This window comes from Malaya genurostris, chromosome 3 (assembly GCF_030247185.1).
Source record: "Malaya genurostris strain Urasoe2022 chromosome 3, Malgen_1.1, whole genome shotgun sequence".
Taxonomy (NCBI): Eukaryota; Metazoa; Arthropoda; class Insecta; order Diptera; family Culicidae; genus Malaya; species Malaya genurostris.
The window spans coordinates 98378689-98397160 of record NC_080572.1 but is presented as its reverse complement, the minus strand read 5'-3'; the positions used below and the strand labels follow the sequence as shown (position 1 = coordinate 98397160).

The 18472-nt window shown below is 39.1% G+C and overlaps 3 protein-coding genes across 5 annotated transcripts; 2 read left to right on the top strand and 1 right to left on the bottom strand.

Annotated features, from left to right (window-relative positions):
- The first annotated feature begins 3651 nt into the window (after positions 1–3651).
- Positions 3652–7597, top strand: LOC131437302 (mitochondrial DNA helicase). 3 transcript variants are annotated; one of them, XM_058606568.1, is made up of 4 exons: positions 5733–5822; positions 5885–5916; positions 5981–6287; positions 6351–7597. In XM_058606568.1, the coding sequence occupies exons 3-4, from the start codon at positions 6002–6004 to the stop codon at positions 7484–7486; spliced, it is 1422 nt and encodes a 473-aa protein (XP_058462551.1). In that variant the 5' UTR covers positions 5733–5822; positions 5885–5916; positions 5981–6001; the 3' UTR covers positions 7487–7597. The 3 variants fall into 3 exon arrangements, with proteins under 3 accessions (XP_058462550.1, XP_058462552.1, XP_058462551.1); XM_058606567.1 differs by having other exon boundaries at positions 3652–5916; XM_058606569.1 differs by lacking the exons at positions 5733–5822; positions 5885–5916 and adding an exon at positions 3654–5231 and having other exon boundaries at positions 6060–6287.
- Positions 7501–8147, bottom strand: LOC131437303 (cysteine-rich PDZ-binding protein). Its single transcript, XM_058606570.1, has 2 exons — positions 7812–8147; positions 7501–7754 (listed from the first exon to the last, which is right to left on the bottom strand). The coding sequence occupies exons 1-2, from the start codon at positions 7982–7984 to the stop codon at positions 7625–7627; spliced, it is 303 nt and encodes a 100-aa protein (XP_058462553.1). The 5' UTR covers positions 7985–8147; the 3' UTR covers positions 7501–7624.
- A 3283-nt stretch (positions 8148–11430) lies between these two features.
- On the top strand, positions 11431–12300 carry LOC131433896 (uncharacterized). Its single transcript, XM_058600503.1, has one exon. It carries the CDS (start codon positions 11431–11433, stop codon positions 12298–12300), a length of 870 nt encoding a protein of 289 aa, XP_058456486.1.
- Positions 12301–18472: the final 6172 nt, after the last annotated feature.

Here is an 18472-nt window from a genome sequence, read left to right as displayed (position 1 = left end):
AATCTGTTGACCTTTGTTTGGTGATTTAAAATGATTTTATAATAACTGTTTAGAATATTTCAATGCAATGAATCAACTTTTTTGTCTAAATCCTATTCGCTCGTTTATTTTGTATCACGTAGTTTCATTTATAAAAACGTGCTTAATCCACCTAGCAGTGAGATGACACCTTTTTTTTATCAATCCGCATGTGTTTTTTTTGCATGACTAAAAAAACGCGAAAGGTAGATGCATAAACGAGTGACTGCATACTCGACAGCCGGCTGTCCGGAGTTTTGTCAATTTCATAGATTGACTGTTTCGTGCGTTATATTGCAAGTACAAAGTAACACATAAAACCATAATACTTTAAAACATTCTTGGTAGCCGGTTACCCAGAGCAATAAACACATGATAACATTATTAAAACATTTACTAACAAAGTATCCTCTCCTGTGATGCATGTGGGAATGCAGAGGATTCCTCGGTTCCAATCCTTTCCCTCCCAAGTAGATCTGCATTCGGACGTGGCCGGCGTCGGTATTGATCAGCATGCATGGTTCAATGCAGTTTGCACAGTGTGAAACAATGTGTTATTCCCAAACATGTTACTTCAAAAAATCATTTTGCAATCTCAATTGGTCCAGATCAATAACGGAGTAGCAACACACGGGCGGTCTCTAATGCTAATGCTAATGCTAATTAAAAAAAATGTTTTATCAAAACACGAAACTCGGTTTTCTATATTTTTAAACAAACTACAAAACGACTTTACTCCAACCTCGATAACTCAGCTGTTTCTGGTGTGATAGACTTAAAATTTTGACCCATTTCAAGCAAAGGTTAGTACTCTAGAAAGACGTGGTTACTGGTTTACTACGAGCGCCATCTCTGCTTTAGTCTCGGGACTTATTGATCCATGTGTTACCTGTACTTTTCGTTCTGATTATTGGATGCCAATCTTTGGTCATAAATGTTGAATGGGAAAAACATCAACAAATTGTAACTTGACACAAACTTATATGTTTTGTTTCATCGTGACTAATGTACGCGGTGGATCAAACCAAATATTCGTTACTGAGAACTTGTTTTAGTCGTAAAAAGTATGTATTCATGTTCGAGTATAAAATTTCACAAACTGTTCTCGAACGCGCATCGTCTGTTAAGGACCTGGGTGGACCCCCCCCCCCCCCCCCTCCATTTTTCACGAGGTAGCCGATTTTTCGCTAATTGTTATTGTTTTGTAGTATTGGTATCTACAAACATGTTCGTGAAATATTTCGTCAAATTTGAATTTTTTATACTATTTTTAGTTACATAAATATTTATATACCTTTTCATTGTAATGCTTCCTGAAACTCAAGTTCTTTTTTGAATTACACGAAACTTTGCAAATGGATAAACAACTATTTTTGTCATAAAATGAAGAAAAAATTGTTTAAACATGTTCAACTTTTTACTTGAATTTTCCAAAGAAATCGATATTAAAGTACCTTCTTCACGCGATTTTTGTTTCTGTTAAATGTTAAAATGTTGCATATATTATTGGTTTTCATATTCAGAAAAAAAAAAATTTGTGCTCAAATAGGGTTTTTAAAATATTTGATTTTTGTGTAAGCGCGCCGTATGCAAAGTGCACTGCGCGAGCGAATCGGCATGCGGCTGGGTTTGGTGCGATGTCATCAGTGCGACTTTAGGGGCTGTCCCTAAAAGACGTCACGCTTTTTTTGACGATTTTTGACTCTCCATCCCCCCTTTGTCACAAATTGTCACAGAAGCAAAGACCCCACATCCCCCCTATGTCACGTGTCACGAATTCAAAATAAATAAAATTCATCTCAATAAATTCTCAATATGTATGACAAACCATACAAATATGAGGGAAAAATCGATTTATTACATGCTGTCATTAGATTAAAAAATATCCATAAATCTACAAAATCATCGGAATTATTTTATTAATATCAATTATATAAATTAACAAAAGTATTTGGTTGGAATTGATGAAACATTTAAATCATCTGTTTTATTTCTCCTAGGGCTACACAGATATATTATTGTTTTAGGTAAAGAATAATATTTCCTTAGTGTAGCTTACAGGGCTGAGAAAATAAAGACCAAAACCTCATCAAAACGAGATCACTGCCGGAGAATCTTTTCATTATTAGTTGATCAGTGAAAGTTCAATCATTGGATGATTCGATAAGCTTTTATGTTGATGGAGTAAAATCACATATGGTCAAGATAAGACATGACATGTTCTACGTCTGAAATCGTTGATCTCCCGCCCTTTTTCAAATTAAGTATAATTTAATAAACTGCATTGAATGAAATGCATCAGAATCAGATAAAAGAAATTCTTATGATATACTATTATCATTGCTAGAAAATCAAATTACTGAACATATTGTCAGTGCACATCTTAAGTTAAACTGTTTGAAGGCATCTTTTTCTTTTTTACTAATATTAGGCAAAATTTATTAATTTCGCTAATTTACTCGCTCCTCCGTGCACTTTTGCTGATCACAACAGAAATGATTTCCTGCATCACTCATTTCCGAATTTACAAGAAAAAGCTTTTACATCAACAAATACACGTTTTCATATAGAATGTAAACGTTTATTGTGGAGATTTTTTCAGGAAATAGGGCAAAGCAGTAATATAATTAGGTATTTCAAAAATGCGCTCATTGAAAATATTGGACGTCACATTCCAAAAACCTACCCCCCTCCCCCCTGTCACAAAAGGTCACGTTTTATGAAACACCCCCCTCCCCCTTGCGGCGTGACGTCTTTTATGGACAGCCCCTTAGCGAGCTGGGACAGGTTTAGACTAGTAGGTATAGAATATGATATTTTTATCCAATTGAGTCAAAAATATAAACTTTGATATTTGCATGATAAACGAACAAGACATTCAAGATAGACAACAGCAATATCGATTGAGAAACGTAATGACTATGAAAACTACACGCGAATGTAAGATTTTTTCCGAAAACAAGGAATTTGTTGTAAATGTTCTATTCAAACCACCGGAAAAGATAGAACAATCTAGAGTCGAAATTGTAAAATAATATGTGATGAATAAATTTTCTGATGTACGTACATACCTAATAGAAACACCTGTTTTAATCTACTTAATGGTGTAATGAAGCCTTTCTCATGTTATTAAGTTTCTCTTATATATTACAGCAAAAATGCTTCGAAATACTACAATTTAAGAAAATTGAGATGAGAAAGGCAAAAAAATCGTTTTCTCTGCCTATTTGTCCAAACCTGTCGCACCATGCCGTTTCGCTCACATGGTGCACTTTGCATATAGCGCGCGTACACAAAAAATCAAATATTTCAAAAACACTATTTGAGCACAAATTTTTTTTGGCTGATTATAAAAACCAATTACATATGCAACATTTTAACATTAAACGGAAACAAAAATCGCGTGAAGAAGGTACTTTAATATCGATTTTTTTGGAAAATTCAAGTAAACTGTTTAGTAAAATTGAACATTTTTAAACAATTTTTTTTCATTCTATGACAAAAATAGTTATTTATCCATTTGCAAAGTTTCGTGTAATTCGAAAAAGAACTTGAGTTTCAGGAAGCATTATAAAAAATATTACTTAAATATTTATGTAACTAAAAATAGTATAAAAAATTCAAATATTGAGGAAATATTTCACGAACATGTTCGTAGATACCAATACTACAAAACAATAACACTTATTGAAAAATCGGTAACCTTGTGAAAAACGGGGAGGACACTTTTTACTCTACTCTATTTCCATGTCGCATAAATCACACGTGAATTCGTTCGGAATAAAACAAAAATTAACGTCTCATTTCAACCTACAACAAAACAAAAATTTAGGGTTCTGTGAATGTAGCACACAAATAGTGTCACGATTTGAATGCTGCACCCAAAAAGGTGTTGATCGCGGTGACATATGAAAGTGTTCGCCACGCTAAATGAACAAATTTTACACACACACACACACACACACACACACACACACACACACACACACACACACACACACACACACACACACACAATCTTTGGTAAATTTGGAAGCGTTCGTTGGTTCTTTTTTGAAGAGCGTAAAAACTTTCAATTTAAGAGAGGTTTTGTTAGAATGATAGTGTGCTCATAAGAATGGTAGTGTGAGAGAAACGCACAAGTAAAATGTTATCAAAATATTTATTGAAATATCTAGTATCTAGTTTTGTAGCTACAAGCAAAAATATTGTTGTAAGGTTTTGTCTCTGCATTCGTTCATATTCAAGTAAATTGAAAAACACGTTAAAATTTTCTGAATACCTGGGATATGTAAAAAAATCACCATCACGCCATCTCATGGTAACAAAGGTGAACAGATTTTTCAATAGTGAATAATTTTTCGGAAATATTCCAGCGTAACATCTCTTAATTCGAGCAAAGATAAATAATAAAGACATGTACGTGCTTATAAATATTTTAAAAAAATGTGGTTCGTTTCCGGTACCTTCTGAAATGACCGCATTCACCGCTTGATGGAGCGCGAGATTAATTGCATTGTTATCATTTCAACCAAAGTGTGCCATAAAATATCAATATATACAAATGAGCTACCGAATCGAAAGTGTTCTCACGGTTTGACATTTGCATTATGAATGTATGATGGGAGCTCAGCAGTGCAACAAATTTATCACCATAGGTGCCAGTTTCACGGAGGACCGTAGATGTGCGACAAAAAGAGATCGTGACTGCCATGTCTGGAAATTCGTTTGTGATTCGAGTAAAATGCACCCCGGTGGTGCGATTGTCATCTGCATACAATTGGCTTGAAGCCGAAATTTTTGGTTCTTTTGGTTCTAGTTCGCTGTCAAATGCTGTGTTTAAGCAGTGTTCACATCTTTCTTCATGCGGTTGCACCAACATAAGGAAATGATTTCGATGGAATATAATCAAACGATAACAAACCACTTTTTTTTCTTATTCAAAAAGAGGTCAAATCACTTGTTTTGCAGAGAATACTAGACAAGAGTTATATTTATATTGGGTTTGAAGAAATGAACTTTTGACACCAGTGTGGTTTGATTGTATGGTATGAACGTAGCTTAAAATATTGTTGACAACAACGCCACCAAAACAAAATGCGTCGGTTTCAGGAACCAGCTTCCTTAGCGGCGAGGTGGTAAAAAATGTTTTTGCTTATCGTGAAGTCTGCTAACACTGCTATCATGTAAACAATGTGCACTAAACGGACTGCGTAAGTTTTGCGCGTTATCATATACATATTTTTTTTACATTTTTTAAAATTCGTTTGCATTAGAACTTCTACAAATAGAAGCATGTGTTAGGTTAGGATGTTAGCCAAACGTTTCCTACATTCTTGTATGTGCTCGAGTCAGCCAATGTTGAAAATAACTTCCTATAATACAAATAACCGAACAGCATATATGCAGTTACTTTCCACTAAAAATGAAGCATGCTGGTTGTTGATTCGAAACGCATATAGCATAGATGGTAGGGATGACATTCCGGCTCTGGGGACATCGTCGTTGTTCAATATCAGAAAAACGATCAAAGCGTCCAGTCTGGAAAACTCGGAAGGTTTCACTTGTATACGAACAGTTTGTCCAATATGTAGCAGCGTTCCAGGACAGGACACAGATCGTTCACAAAGTATGAGAAAAGAAACAATCTATATCAATAAAACAACAGGACATTTTACTTGTTCTGCTTGTCAATATTTGGGCCGGTGGGAATACATTGAAAAGTTTTTCTTGTCGCATAGTAAAACTGCAAAATCTATGCTGGAGATGCAGAAGCTCAAAGATATTTTTTTGGAAAGTAAAAGGTTTGAGGCCAAAGATGAAATAAAATTTCCCGATAGTTTAATAAATGTTGATTATAATTTAGCTATTGAGATTTGCAAAACCTTCAGTTTAGAGGTACGTATTGCATAATATTTTATTGGTAAATCGAGTTTAATTTCCATTCCATTTTCTTAAACAGGGTATTCCAGCGCAAAGTTTAATGCAAATTGCCTGCAGTTGGGATGACGCTAATCAATGTCTCTATGTTCCTATGATAGATGTTGAATCTAGAATTGTCGGGTACAAAGTTCTCAGTAAAGATGTCAATAGTGGAATGCTAGTTGAGAAAACTATCCCGGAAGCGAATTGTTCTGGATTAATTTATTTGAGATGTACAACGGCGACTGTTGGTGCTTCAGTGAAACCAAGTTCCAAGGAGCTTTCTAATGCTATACTCGTATTGAACATTCATGATCTGCTCTCATTGAGTGCAGCAAAAATTAACGGTTAGTACATGAACTTTCTTTAGGCGTATTAGATTTTTTTTAATTGTTCTATAATAATTTTAGCGACTGCCATTTGTCTTCCTCATGATCTGAAAAGTTTACCACAGCAGTGTTTACCAGGATTAGAAAGATATTCGAAGTTAACAATGTGGTTCAATTACGATACCGCCGGTTGGGACACTGCTCGGAATTATGCCAAAAAGTTAGACGAACGTCGTTGCCTTTTCGTCCGCCCTACGGATGCTCATCCCACACCAGCGAAAGCACTGTCCTTAGGGCTGGATCTGAAAACAATCTATTCGAAAGCACAGCCGATCATACATCAGTCGATAACCACATTTCAAGCTTTGCGACAAGATGTTTTGAGTGATTTGCAGAATATAGATAAAGTGCAGGGTGTCAAATGGAAACGCTATCCCACTCTAAACAAATTATTAAAAGGTCACCGAAAGGGAGAACTTACTGTACTTACCGGCCCCACAGGTTGTGGAAAAACCACTTTCATGTCAGATTATTCGCTTGATTTAGCATTACAAGGAGTTTCTACGTTGTGGGGTTCTTTCGAGATTCGAAACACTCGGTTAGCATCTACCTTATTGCGTCAGATGGCTGGTCGACCGTTAGATGTAAATCTATCGGATTTCGACTATTTTGCGGACCAGTTCGAACAGCTCCAACTTTATTTTATGACTTTCCATGGTCAGCAATCGATTAAAGTTGTCATGGAAGCCATTGAACATACGCAGTATGTGCACGACATACAACACGTCATTATCGACAATCTGCAATTTATGATGGGCGTTTCTGAAGAGAGCAAGCATATAGATCGGTACTGGAAGCAAGATGCAATTATTGCCGCATTCCGAACATTTGCCACACGCAAAAATTGTCATGTGACTCTGGTAATTCATCCTCGGAAGGAACGTGATACGGAAGAGTTGACAACAAGTTCGATTTTTGGAGGAGCAAAAGCTTCACAAGAAGCGGACAACGTTCTGATAATCCAGGACAAAAGATTAACTTCAGTTAGAGGTAAAAAGTATCTACAGGTTGCGAAAAACCGCTACAGTGGGGACTTGGGTATATTGCCGCTTGATTTCGATAAGGCCAGTTTAAGCTACGCACAGAAACGGAAAAAGACTGAACCGTCGGAAGGTTTTACAGACGAAACAAATGGAATAACGACCAGTGATATTTAGTTATTTGTAAATTCATATACTTTAAAAAGTATGCCATAAAACCAAAAGTTTTCCTATAGTGTATAAAGTAATTGAAAGTATAAATAGAATTAAAGCTATTTACACACAATCTAGCAGTAAAATTGAATGTTTTGATAATTATGCCGATGACTGACGATAATTTTTTACATCTAGGAGCTTTTTGCCACACATCGCACATATTCCTTTTTTGTAAGCACATTGCTGGCAGTAGTGAGATCCGGCCTGATGAATCTTTTGCTTGCATATTCTATAAATGCCAATAAAATTAGTTGTGATTGCTTGTAATAAAACATTATTTACCTACCGACATGGAGCAAAATTACCGGCCACGGGATTGTATCGGTGTTTAGAACTACTTAACGCTTTGTTTTCGTTGATTTTTCTGCCGCCTCCTTCAGTTGTATTACGGGCACCGGCTTTCCATGGATCGGGGGTGATGACTTTGCCCAATTTTTTTTCGCATTTTTCACAAACCATATTTGTTGAATGTTATTTGTGCACTTGATGTAATGAAATAACAGCAACAAAATTAAATGCTGTTTCGAACAAAGTTTTGCTAAAGTTTTTTTCGTTTTATTTTTGGTTAGTAGCGAAGTTTGTGTTGTTGTATTTTCTTGTTTTTGGCTATAGAGAATCGTAGCTAGGGATGTCGTAATATCGATCGAGTAATCGATTAATAACAGATAATCGAGTAATATTTAATCGATTTGCTTATAACTAATATTCGATTGTTGAGCTAATCGAATAATTAAAAAAATTCCATAGTAATAATCGAATAAATAATCGAGTAATCGATTAATAACCCAGATAATCGAATAAATTTCAATCGATTAGTTTTAAAATTATACTCGATTATTAAATAATCGAGTAATTCGAAATTTCCGACACCCCTAATCGTAGCCTTATATCCGCCCACGATGTAAAATACCTGGTGATCACGTTTTTCTATGTTATAGTGCGGTTGACTTGCGTGAAAAGTCCTACCTCAGAATCGACCTACCTGAACTATTTAGCCAATTGCTTGCAGCGCCACATGCGGCAAGCATTGCAATTAAAGTGTGAACTCCCCTACCAGACGATTCAATAGATTGATAACGTCTGGTAGAGGACTTCACAACCCAATCAAAAACGTGAATTCGCCTACCGTATTTTATCTACCAGACATTATCATAAGACTTGCTCAGCAGCTTCATATACAAAACTCTCTTTTTATAGTGTTTCGTAAATCACTGCCTGCACCAATCAGCATACGATCTACTATAGATTCTGGATTAACCAAAGGAAAGCTAAAAAGTATTGGCTTGTTCATTCCGTCGATTGTTCTTGATAGTAAAGTCGCCTAGTAGATGAAAAAAGTACGGGTGTGTAATGTCAGAGACATAACTGGATGTCGTGAATACGAATATGACACGCTTTATTTATGCTTCCGAATTCGAATTGGTAGTTGATCGATTGTTTGAATTGTGCAACTTTCCCCTCTTTCATTACTAGAAATTTAAACGATGCGCCTAGACTAAATTACAAATTAGTTACATTAAACATTCTGAAACGCAATTAAATATTATGAAATAAGCAGTATAGTTCTTTATATTAAAAAAATGGTGGCTCTGAAAAGAACTTTTTATGAAACTGTTCGTGATGAAGAGTGACGAGTTGAGTTAGTTCAGCACGCAGACTCTGAATTCTAAACCCATATTCCAGAACTAAGTTCTGAAACTTGAAGACGGTTTTTCGCCATGACTACCAGAATGGGTTGTATAGAGTACAGTAAAGTAAATTTCCGCATAATTCTTTAGGAGTATTATAGTGGTTCTAAAAAGAACCGAATAGAAGAAGTCTGTAATAAAGAACTGAATCCTGAGTTCAAGAACTACATTTAGAACCAATAACAGACTCAGAATCCAGTTTCAATTCTAGAACTGCAATTTCGAGACTCAAATTAGTTCCGGAATACAGTTCCAGAATCCAGTTTCAGCACGCAGGCTCTGAATTCTAAACCTCGTTACGACTACCGAAAAGCAAATGAGAATTGCGACCTGAGCGTTTGAGGTTTTAACCACGCAGAAGGTGCACTCTCCGTCGCTGCTGGTTTAACTCCCGCGATGGCAGTCTACTCGCCTTGATGGCCAGCAAGCGAATGAGAGTTGCTACCTGAACGTTTGAGGTTTTAACCACGCAGAAGGTGCTCTCTCCGTCGCGGCCGGTTGATGGTTTAACTCTCGCGATGGCAGTCTTCTCGCCTTGATGGCCAGGAAGCGAATGAGAGTTACTACCTGAGCGTTTTAGGTTTTAACCACGCAGAAGGTGCACTCTCCATCGCTGCTGGTTTAACTCCCGCGATGGCAGTCTTCTCGCCTTGATGGCCAGCAAGCGAATGAGAGTTGCTACCTGAGTGTTTGAAGTTTTAACCACGCAGAAGGTGCTCTCTCCGTCGCTGCTGATTGATGGTTTAACTCTCGCGATGGCAGTCTGCTCGCCTTGATGGCCAGCAAGCGAATGAGAGTTGCTACCTGGGCGTTTGAGGTTTTAACCACGCAGAAGGTGCACTCTCCGTCGCTGCTGGTTTAACTCCCGCGATGGCAGTCTTCTCGCCTTGATGGCCAGCAAGCGAACGAGAGTTGCTACCTGAGTGTTTGAAGTTTTAACCACGCAGAAGGTGCTCTCTCCATCGCTGCTGGTTGATGGTTTAACTCCCGCGATGGCAGTCTTCTCGTCTTGATGGCCAGCAAGCGAATGAGAGTTGCGACCTGAGCGTTTGAGGTTTTAACCACGCAGAAGGTGCACTTTCCGTCGCTGCTGGTTGAAGGTTTAACTCCCACGACGTCTGCTACCATAGAACGCACGAAAAGAAATGATCGATTTTCACCACGGTTCCCCTTTTATACGCATTCAGTTGAAGATATGTGCCTGACTACCTCAAAATCGTCGTCCTTGCGCGAAAAACCCAAGCGAAAGTAAAGAGTTTTCCGCATTATTTTAAAGTTTTGAGAAAACTTAATTTTTGAGTTGTTTGTGGTTATCTCACACTGTTCAAAATATTATCCTAAATTCCTGATCATATTTTTGATGAAATGGTGAAAGATTTATGTTGCTATCATTAATACAAGTCGAGATATTCACGATTAAGTTCTGCCCATTCTTCCATATGGCTAATTTTGAAAAGGCACCCCATAGTAAAGTTAGTCGTATTCACGACAAAAAGAATTGATCACATTCATATACTGAGCTCAATATTTCGGATCTCGTGAATCTCTGCCTGCACAAATCGGCATACAATCTACTAGGGATTTTAGAACGGACCCTAAGCAAGCTAAAAAGTATTGGCTTGTTCATTCCGTCGACCGTATTTGGTAGTAATGACGCTTAGTAGATGAATAAAGAATTTATCACATTCATATACTGAGCTCAATATTTCGGATCTCGTGAATCTCTGCCAGCACAAATCGGCATACAATCTACTAAGAATTTTAGAATGGACCCTAAGCAAGCTAAAAAGTATTGGCTTGTTCATTCCGTCGACCGTATTTGGTAGTAATGACGCTTAGTAGATGAATAAAGAATTAATCACATTCATATACTGAGCTCAATATTTCGGATCTCGAGTGTTTGTAAACAACGTACCGCCATTGTTCGTGTGATCGACGCACTAGCACTTTTTATTGATTTATAGTGGTTTTTATTCGTTTCTATTTCCTGCGTTACTCGTAGTCTCGATAAGAATTGGACAGTTTTTTGTGTCGTGGTGAAGTGAAGATAATTTGTGGTGTTTTTCGGTCAGTTTCGTTGCCGCTCTTTTGCTATCGTATCGCGAAGTGACGCCTATCGAAGATATCGTTTTATCAAGATACTCAGTTTCACGCTCTCTCTTACCCGACCGAAGCGCCATCTGAATTTCACTGTTGGCATCCTGAGATTTGTTCACTATGGCTAATGCTTGTGATCGTTGTGCCAAAACTGTAAAATCGGAGGAAGATTTTGTTGAGTGTTCAGGTTTTTGCCATCATTTGGTACATATGAAATGCGCAAAACTCAACAAGCCGTTTCTGAAAGTTTTGGACGAAAATCCCAACCTGTTTTGGATATGCGATGAGTGTTGTAAACTGATCAAACTTGCTCGTTTCCGCGACTCGGTTTCTTCGTTTGGAAGCGCATTTGCATCTATCGCAGAGAGAACAGAATCGATTTTTGCTGAGCTGAAGGCCGAAATTAAAAAGAATAGCCAGCAAATATCTCGTCTCTCGCGCAAAGTGCCTGTTTCGTCGCCGCTGCCGCCGAAGCCCGACGGATTTGGTCCCAATGCGAAGCGTCGTCGGGAAGATAGTTCTGAGCCAAGTAAAACCTTGGAAGGTTGCCGGAAACCATCGGATAACTGTAATATCGCCACAGTTCCAACGCCCTGCTCCCTCGTATGGATTTACTTGTCACGTTTTCACCCCAGCGTTAGTAAGGAGATGGTTTCGCAGCTAACAAAAGATGGTTTAGAGTGCAGCGAAGATGTCACGGTCATCCCGCTGGTGAAAAGAGATGTCGACGTAAATACTCTGAACTTTGTCTCCTTCAAAGTTGGGATACTGCCCAAATTTCGGGAAGCGGCTCTTAATCCCGACACCTGGCCACAAGGTGTTTTGTTTCGCGAGTTCGAAGACAACAAAAAGCAAAACATCTGGTATCCTCCAATCGATATTTCTCCACCGATTCCCGACGAAAATGGATGCAGCACCGTTATGAATGTAGACGAAGTAACACCCAGCCCGCTCCGTTTGATGAGAACACCGCCCCGGCAAACGTTATGAGAGTACAATGGAACCACACCGGGACGCACTGAAGTTGATATTTTGGAAGCTCTCGAACCCCCCGCCACAGTCGTGCCACAGCAGCCAGCGTTCTCCAGTCGTCCTGGTCCTGTGCGTGGGTGTGGTGAAAGAGTCTTCCAAATGTCTCATCTCGGCAAGTATTTGCATATTCCGTCCTTTCCAAGTGCTGATCTCTCTCGCACTTATAGATGTCCTCCTCTCGCTTTGAATCGGATACCGGGATGCACAGATGTTCGCACCATGGAAGCCCCTGATACGTTCCCCACAGTCGAGCTATTGCAGCCAGCGGTCATCAGTCGTCCCGGCCCTGTGAGTGGGAACGCGGAAGGGGTCTTCCAAACCATCTCAGACGGCAAGTACAATTCAGTCTCAAACGATTCAGGCGTTGATTCACTTCCCGTCGTTTGCAGTTATCCATCGCACGATCAATCTAGTCAACCGCTGCACTTGTACTACCAGAACGTTGGAGGCATGAACATGCACATCACCGACTATTTGCTGGCTTGTTCGGATGATTGCTTCGACATCATCGCTCTTTCGGAGACCTGGCTCAGTGATTGTACGCTCTCCGTTCAAGGTTTTGGATCCAACTACGAAGTCTTCCGTACCGATCGCAGCCCCTTAAATAACTCAAAAACTATTGGAGGCGGGGTGCTTATCGCAGTGCATCGTCGTTTGAAGGCGCAACTGATCGAAACCGCATCTGGTAAATGCGTGGAGCAGGTTTGGGTGCGTTTGAAACTGGTCAATTTTTCCCTCTACCTTTGTGTGATATATCTTCCTCCGGACCGATGCCGCGATCTACCGCTAATCGATGCACACATACAGTCGTTGCAAGAAATTACTTCCACTCATGTACTACCCGTAGATGAAATCTTGATTGTGGGAGACTTCAACTTTTCCAGCATAAAATGGCAAACAAGTTCCGGTGGTTTCTTCTTTCCTGATCCGGCGCTCTCCACTTTCCACATTGGCATTACAACCATGCTCGACGGCTACAACCTCAACCTTCTTCGACAGTCGAATCCTGTCGTTAATGAAAATAACCGGATGTTGGATCTTTGCTTTTCAAGTAGAGAAGATGTTGCACCAAAGATTAGTGCTTCACCGTTCCCTCTGGTCAATTCCGTTCGTCATCATCCTCCACTACATATTGTGCTCGATTCAAATCGCTTACAGAACGCCTGCATTCCAACGGACATCATCTGCTATAATTTTAGTAGAACCGACTACACCAATATGACCGACTTCTTGACGCAAATCGACTGGGATGAAGTTCTCGACAACGATGATGTCAATGCTGCTGTGCAGACGTTTTCTAATGTTATGAGCTACGCAATCGACTACTATGTACCGAAACGATCGAGACGGCAGACCCGGCATCCACCATGGCTGACTGCGGAAGCGAGACATCTGAAAACGACCAAAAGAGCCGCTCTAAAGAGGTATTCTAAACATGGAGGATTTTCCCTGCGTAATCACTACGTGCAGATAAATCAGTTGTACAAGAAAACCGTTAAGCGCTGCCATGCCAACTACTTGAACAACGTACAACGAAAACTGAAATCAAATCCAAGGTATTTCTGGAAACATGTGAATGAGCAAAGGAAAGAATTTGGGTTGCCCTCGTCAATGAGCTTTGGAGATCGTACTGGTTCGTGCACACAGGAAATCTGCCAGATGTTTGCGGAAAAGTTTTCTAGGGTTTTTTCAAATGAAATCCTGACTCAGCAGCAAATTGCTGCCGCAGCACTTAACGTTCCCCTGTCTAATAACTCATTGAACTGCATCAATATTGACGAAGACTCAATACGGACGGCAATTGTAGGAATGAAAGCCTCAAATTCTCCAGGCCCCGATGGAATACCGGCAGTTATTCTTAAAAAGTGCTCGCGTGGAGTAATCGCTCCCCTCTGCAAACTGTTTCGAATGTCTCTCGCTACAGAAGTTTTCCCCAATTTATGGAAAGCCTCCTTTATGTTCCCAGTCTACAAGAAAGGCGATAAAAAGGATATAAACAACTACCGCGGTATCACTTCCCTTAGCGCTATACCAAAGCTGTTCGAAAAGGTTATACTGACACCAATTTTCAATCACTGCAAGCAATATATCGTCGATACTCAACACGGTTTCATGCCTAACCGCTCAACAACCACAAACTTACTATCGTTTTTGTCTTATGTGTTTGATGCAATGTCTAACGGTTTACAAACGGACGTTATCTACACAGATCTTTCCTCCGCTTTCGATATAATCAACCACGACATCACGGTTGCTAAGTTGGACAGACTTGGATTCAGTTCGAACATTCTTCGTTGGTTGCAGTCGTATCTTAGGAATCGTCGTTTAGCAGTTAAAATTGACGATCATACTTCCGGAGAGTTCCTCGCATCATCCGGAATACCACAGGGTAGTCATCTAGGACCGTTAATATTTTTACTGTACTTCAATGATGTCAATTTTGCCTTGGAAGGTCCTCGCTTATCGTTTGCTGATGATGTCAAGATCTATCACATCATCCGCAACTTAGAAGACGTAGCCTTTCTCCAGCGGCAATTGGTAATCTTCGCAGATTGGTGTAAAGTTAACCGTATGATTGTAAATCCAGACAAATGCTCGGCCATTACGTTCACGAGGAGAAAAATGCCATTGCATGTCGAATACTTTCTGGATGGATCCTCGATTGGAAGATCTACTAGCGTTAAGGATCTTGGCGTCCATCTCGATGAGCAACTTACATTCAAGCATCACATCAGTTACATTGTAGCTAAAGCTTCCCGTAGCTTAGGATTCTTAATGAGAATAACTAAGCACTTCACAGACATACACTGTCTAAAATCGCTTTACTGCTCGCTTGTTCGTTCAACTCTCGAATATTGCTCGGCAGTTTGGAACCCATGCTACCTGAACGGTGCTCATAGAATTGAGGGAATACAGCGTAGATTCGTTCGCTTCGCTCTTCGTCGATTGCCGTGGACCGATCCTCATCAACTACCTAGTTATGAAAGTCGCGGGTTATTAATGGGTCTCGACACATTACAAGTGCGACGAGAATTATCACGCGCTTTGATAATAGCAGATATATTCAACGGTAGGATCGACTGTCCCGTTTTGCTCAACGAAATTAATATTAATGTGCGACCCAGAGCTCTCCGCAACAGTGCTTTTCTTCGACTTCCTATACGACGTACCAACTATGGCGCAAACGGTTCTATTATTGGTTTACAGAGATCGTTCAACCGCGTTTCATCTGGGTATGATTTTAATGTGTCACGAAGCAGAATACGTACAAATTTTCTGAATATTATTAGGAATTATCATTAGGACCAAATTGTGTCTGTTGATTGTAAATAAATAAATAAAATGTGAATCTCTGCCAGCACAAATCGGCATACAATATACTAGGAATTTTAGAACGGACCCTAAGCAAGCTAAAAAGTATTGGCTTGTTCATTCCGTCGACCGTATTTGGTAGTAATGACACAGACTAACAGACAGGACACTCAAATTAGATTCTTCAATCATTTCAACGGTCATTTCGAATATTCCTTTATTTGGGACAGTACTCAATTGTGTCATGATGGCGCCACGTTACCCTATCAAAAACATCCTGTCTGTCATCTAGACTGAGTTTATTTTTTTCATTTACCAACAGGGTTGCCATTCATACAGAATTACCTGTAATGTATTGATTTGTATACGTCCATGCGAATTTCATGCAGGATACAGATTTAATACACATTGCCAAAACTATATACATAATTGTGCCTACTTCTCATTCTCCAACGCAATACAAAATCGAACCCGTTTTGTTACAATATTTACTTGCTTCTGGTCTGCCGCCACTTAATTTCGGGTGAAAACTACCAACACAATAAAAAATAGTCTAGATGAACAAATAAATGGTTACCTTAAAACATCGCGAAAAAGTTAAACATATTATCAACGTAATCCAATAATTTATTGTGACGATTCATTTTGAAATATTTTGCTAAAATCAGGCATCCCTGCAAGCAGCTGATCGGTGTTGACAAACGAGGGGAAACCAACTAGTAAAAAAACTTTTACATAACACAAGGGGCGTACAGATAGTAAATAGTTCGCGCAGTACAATATAGGTGGCACTAGTGCATCACGAAAAGTTATTTTTATAAGAATTTACTCATACTGTCATGTCTGTTAGTCTGTGGTAATGACGCCTAGTAGATGAATAAAGAATTGATCACATTCATATACTGAGCTCAATATTTCGGATCTCGTGAATCTCTGCCTGCACAAATCGGCATACAATCTACTAGGAATTTTAGAATGGACCCTAAGCAAGCTAAAAAGTATTGGCTTGTTCATTCCGTCGACCGTATTTGGTAGTAATGACGCCTAGTAGATGAATAAAGAATTGATCACATTCATATACTGAGCTCAATATTTCGGATCTCGTGAATCTCTGCCTGCACAAATCGGCATACAATCTACTAGGAATTTTAGAACGGACCCTAAGCAAGCTAAAAAGTATTGGCTTGTTCATTCCGTCGACCGTATTTGGTAGTAATGACGCCTAGTAGATGAATAAAGAATTGATCACATTCATATACTGAGCTCAATATTTCGGATCTCGTGAATCTCTGCCTGCACAAATTGGCATACAATCTACTAGGAATTTTAGAATGGACCCTAAGCAAGCTAAAAAGTATTGGTTTGTTCATTCCGTCGACCGTATTTGGTAGTAATGACGCCTAGTAGATGAATAAAGAATAATTCACATTCATATACTGAGCTCAATATTTCGGATCTCGTGAATCTCTGCCAGCACAAATCGGCATACAATCTTTTAGGAATTTTAGAATGGACCCTAAGCAAGCTAAAAAGTATTGGCTTGTTCATTCCGTCGACCGTATTTGGTAGTAATGACGCCTAGTAGATGAATAAAGAATTAATCACATTCATATACTGAGCTCAATATTTCGGATCTCGTGAATCTCTGCCTGCACAAATCGGCATACAATCTACTAGGAATTTTAGAACGGACCATAAGCAAGCTAAAAAGTATTGGCTTGTTCATTCCGTCGACCGTATTTGGTAGTAATGACGCCTAGTAGATGAATAAAGAATTGATCACATTCATATACTGAGCTCAATATTTCGGATCTCGTGAATCTCTGCCTGCACAAATCGGCATACAATCTACTAGGAATTTTAGAATGGACCCTAAGCAAGCTAAAAAGTATTGGCTTGTTCATTCCGTCGACCGTATTTGGTAGTAATGACGCCTAGTAGATGAATAAAGAATAATTCACATTCATATACTGAGCTCAATATTTCGGATCTCGTGAATCTCTGCCAGCACAAATCGGCATACAATCTTTTAGGAATTTTAGAATGGACCCTAAGCAAGCTAAAAAGTATTGGCTTGTTCATTCCGTCGACCGTATTTGGTAGTAATGACGCCTAGTAGATGAATAAAGAATTGATCACATTCATATACTGAGCTCAATATTTCGGATCTCGTGAATCTCTGCCTGCACAAATCGGCATACAATCTACTAGGAATTTTAGAATGGACCCTAAGCAAGCTAAAAAGTATTGGCTTGTTCATTCCGTCGACCGTATTTGGTAGTAATGACGCCTAGTAGATGAATAAAGAATTGATCACATTCATATACTGAGCTCAATATTTCACATCTCGTGAATCTCTGCCTGCACAAATCGGCATACAATCTACTAGGAATTTTAGAACGGACCCTAAGCAAGCTAAAAAGTATTGGCTTGTTCATTCCGTCGACCGTATTTTTTTTTTTTTTTCAAATAAAATTTTTATTAGGCTCATTTGCTTTAGCTTAACGTGGCCGATTGTCTTGTTGTTAGGGAGAGAGAAAGGGATGCCGTATTACGGGGCGGCATACTCCCCAGTTAGTAAGGGGACATAGGGAGGGTGGGACCTACACAGTATTGAATTGAAATTTGAATACATCATTGGTTTGTGGCATACATCTTTTAGACACATTTTGCGTTCGATGAATCTTCATGTTTTTCAGCTTGTAGCTATGAAGAGATTATTCTGGATTGGGATGCTTCGTTGGTGTGTTCTGACGTTGATGTGACGTTTTTGGGTAGCTTCCAGCAACTCAGTCAGTTCAAGGCAGGTGCATGCTCC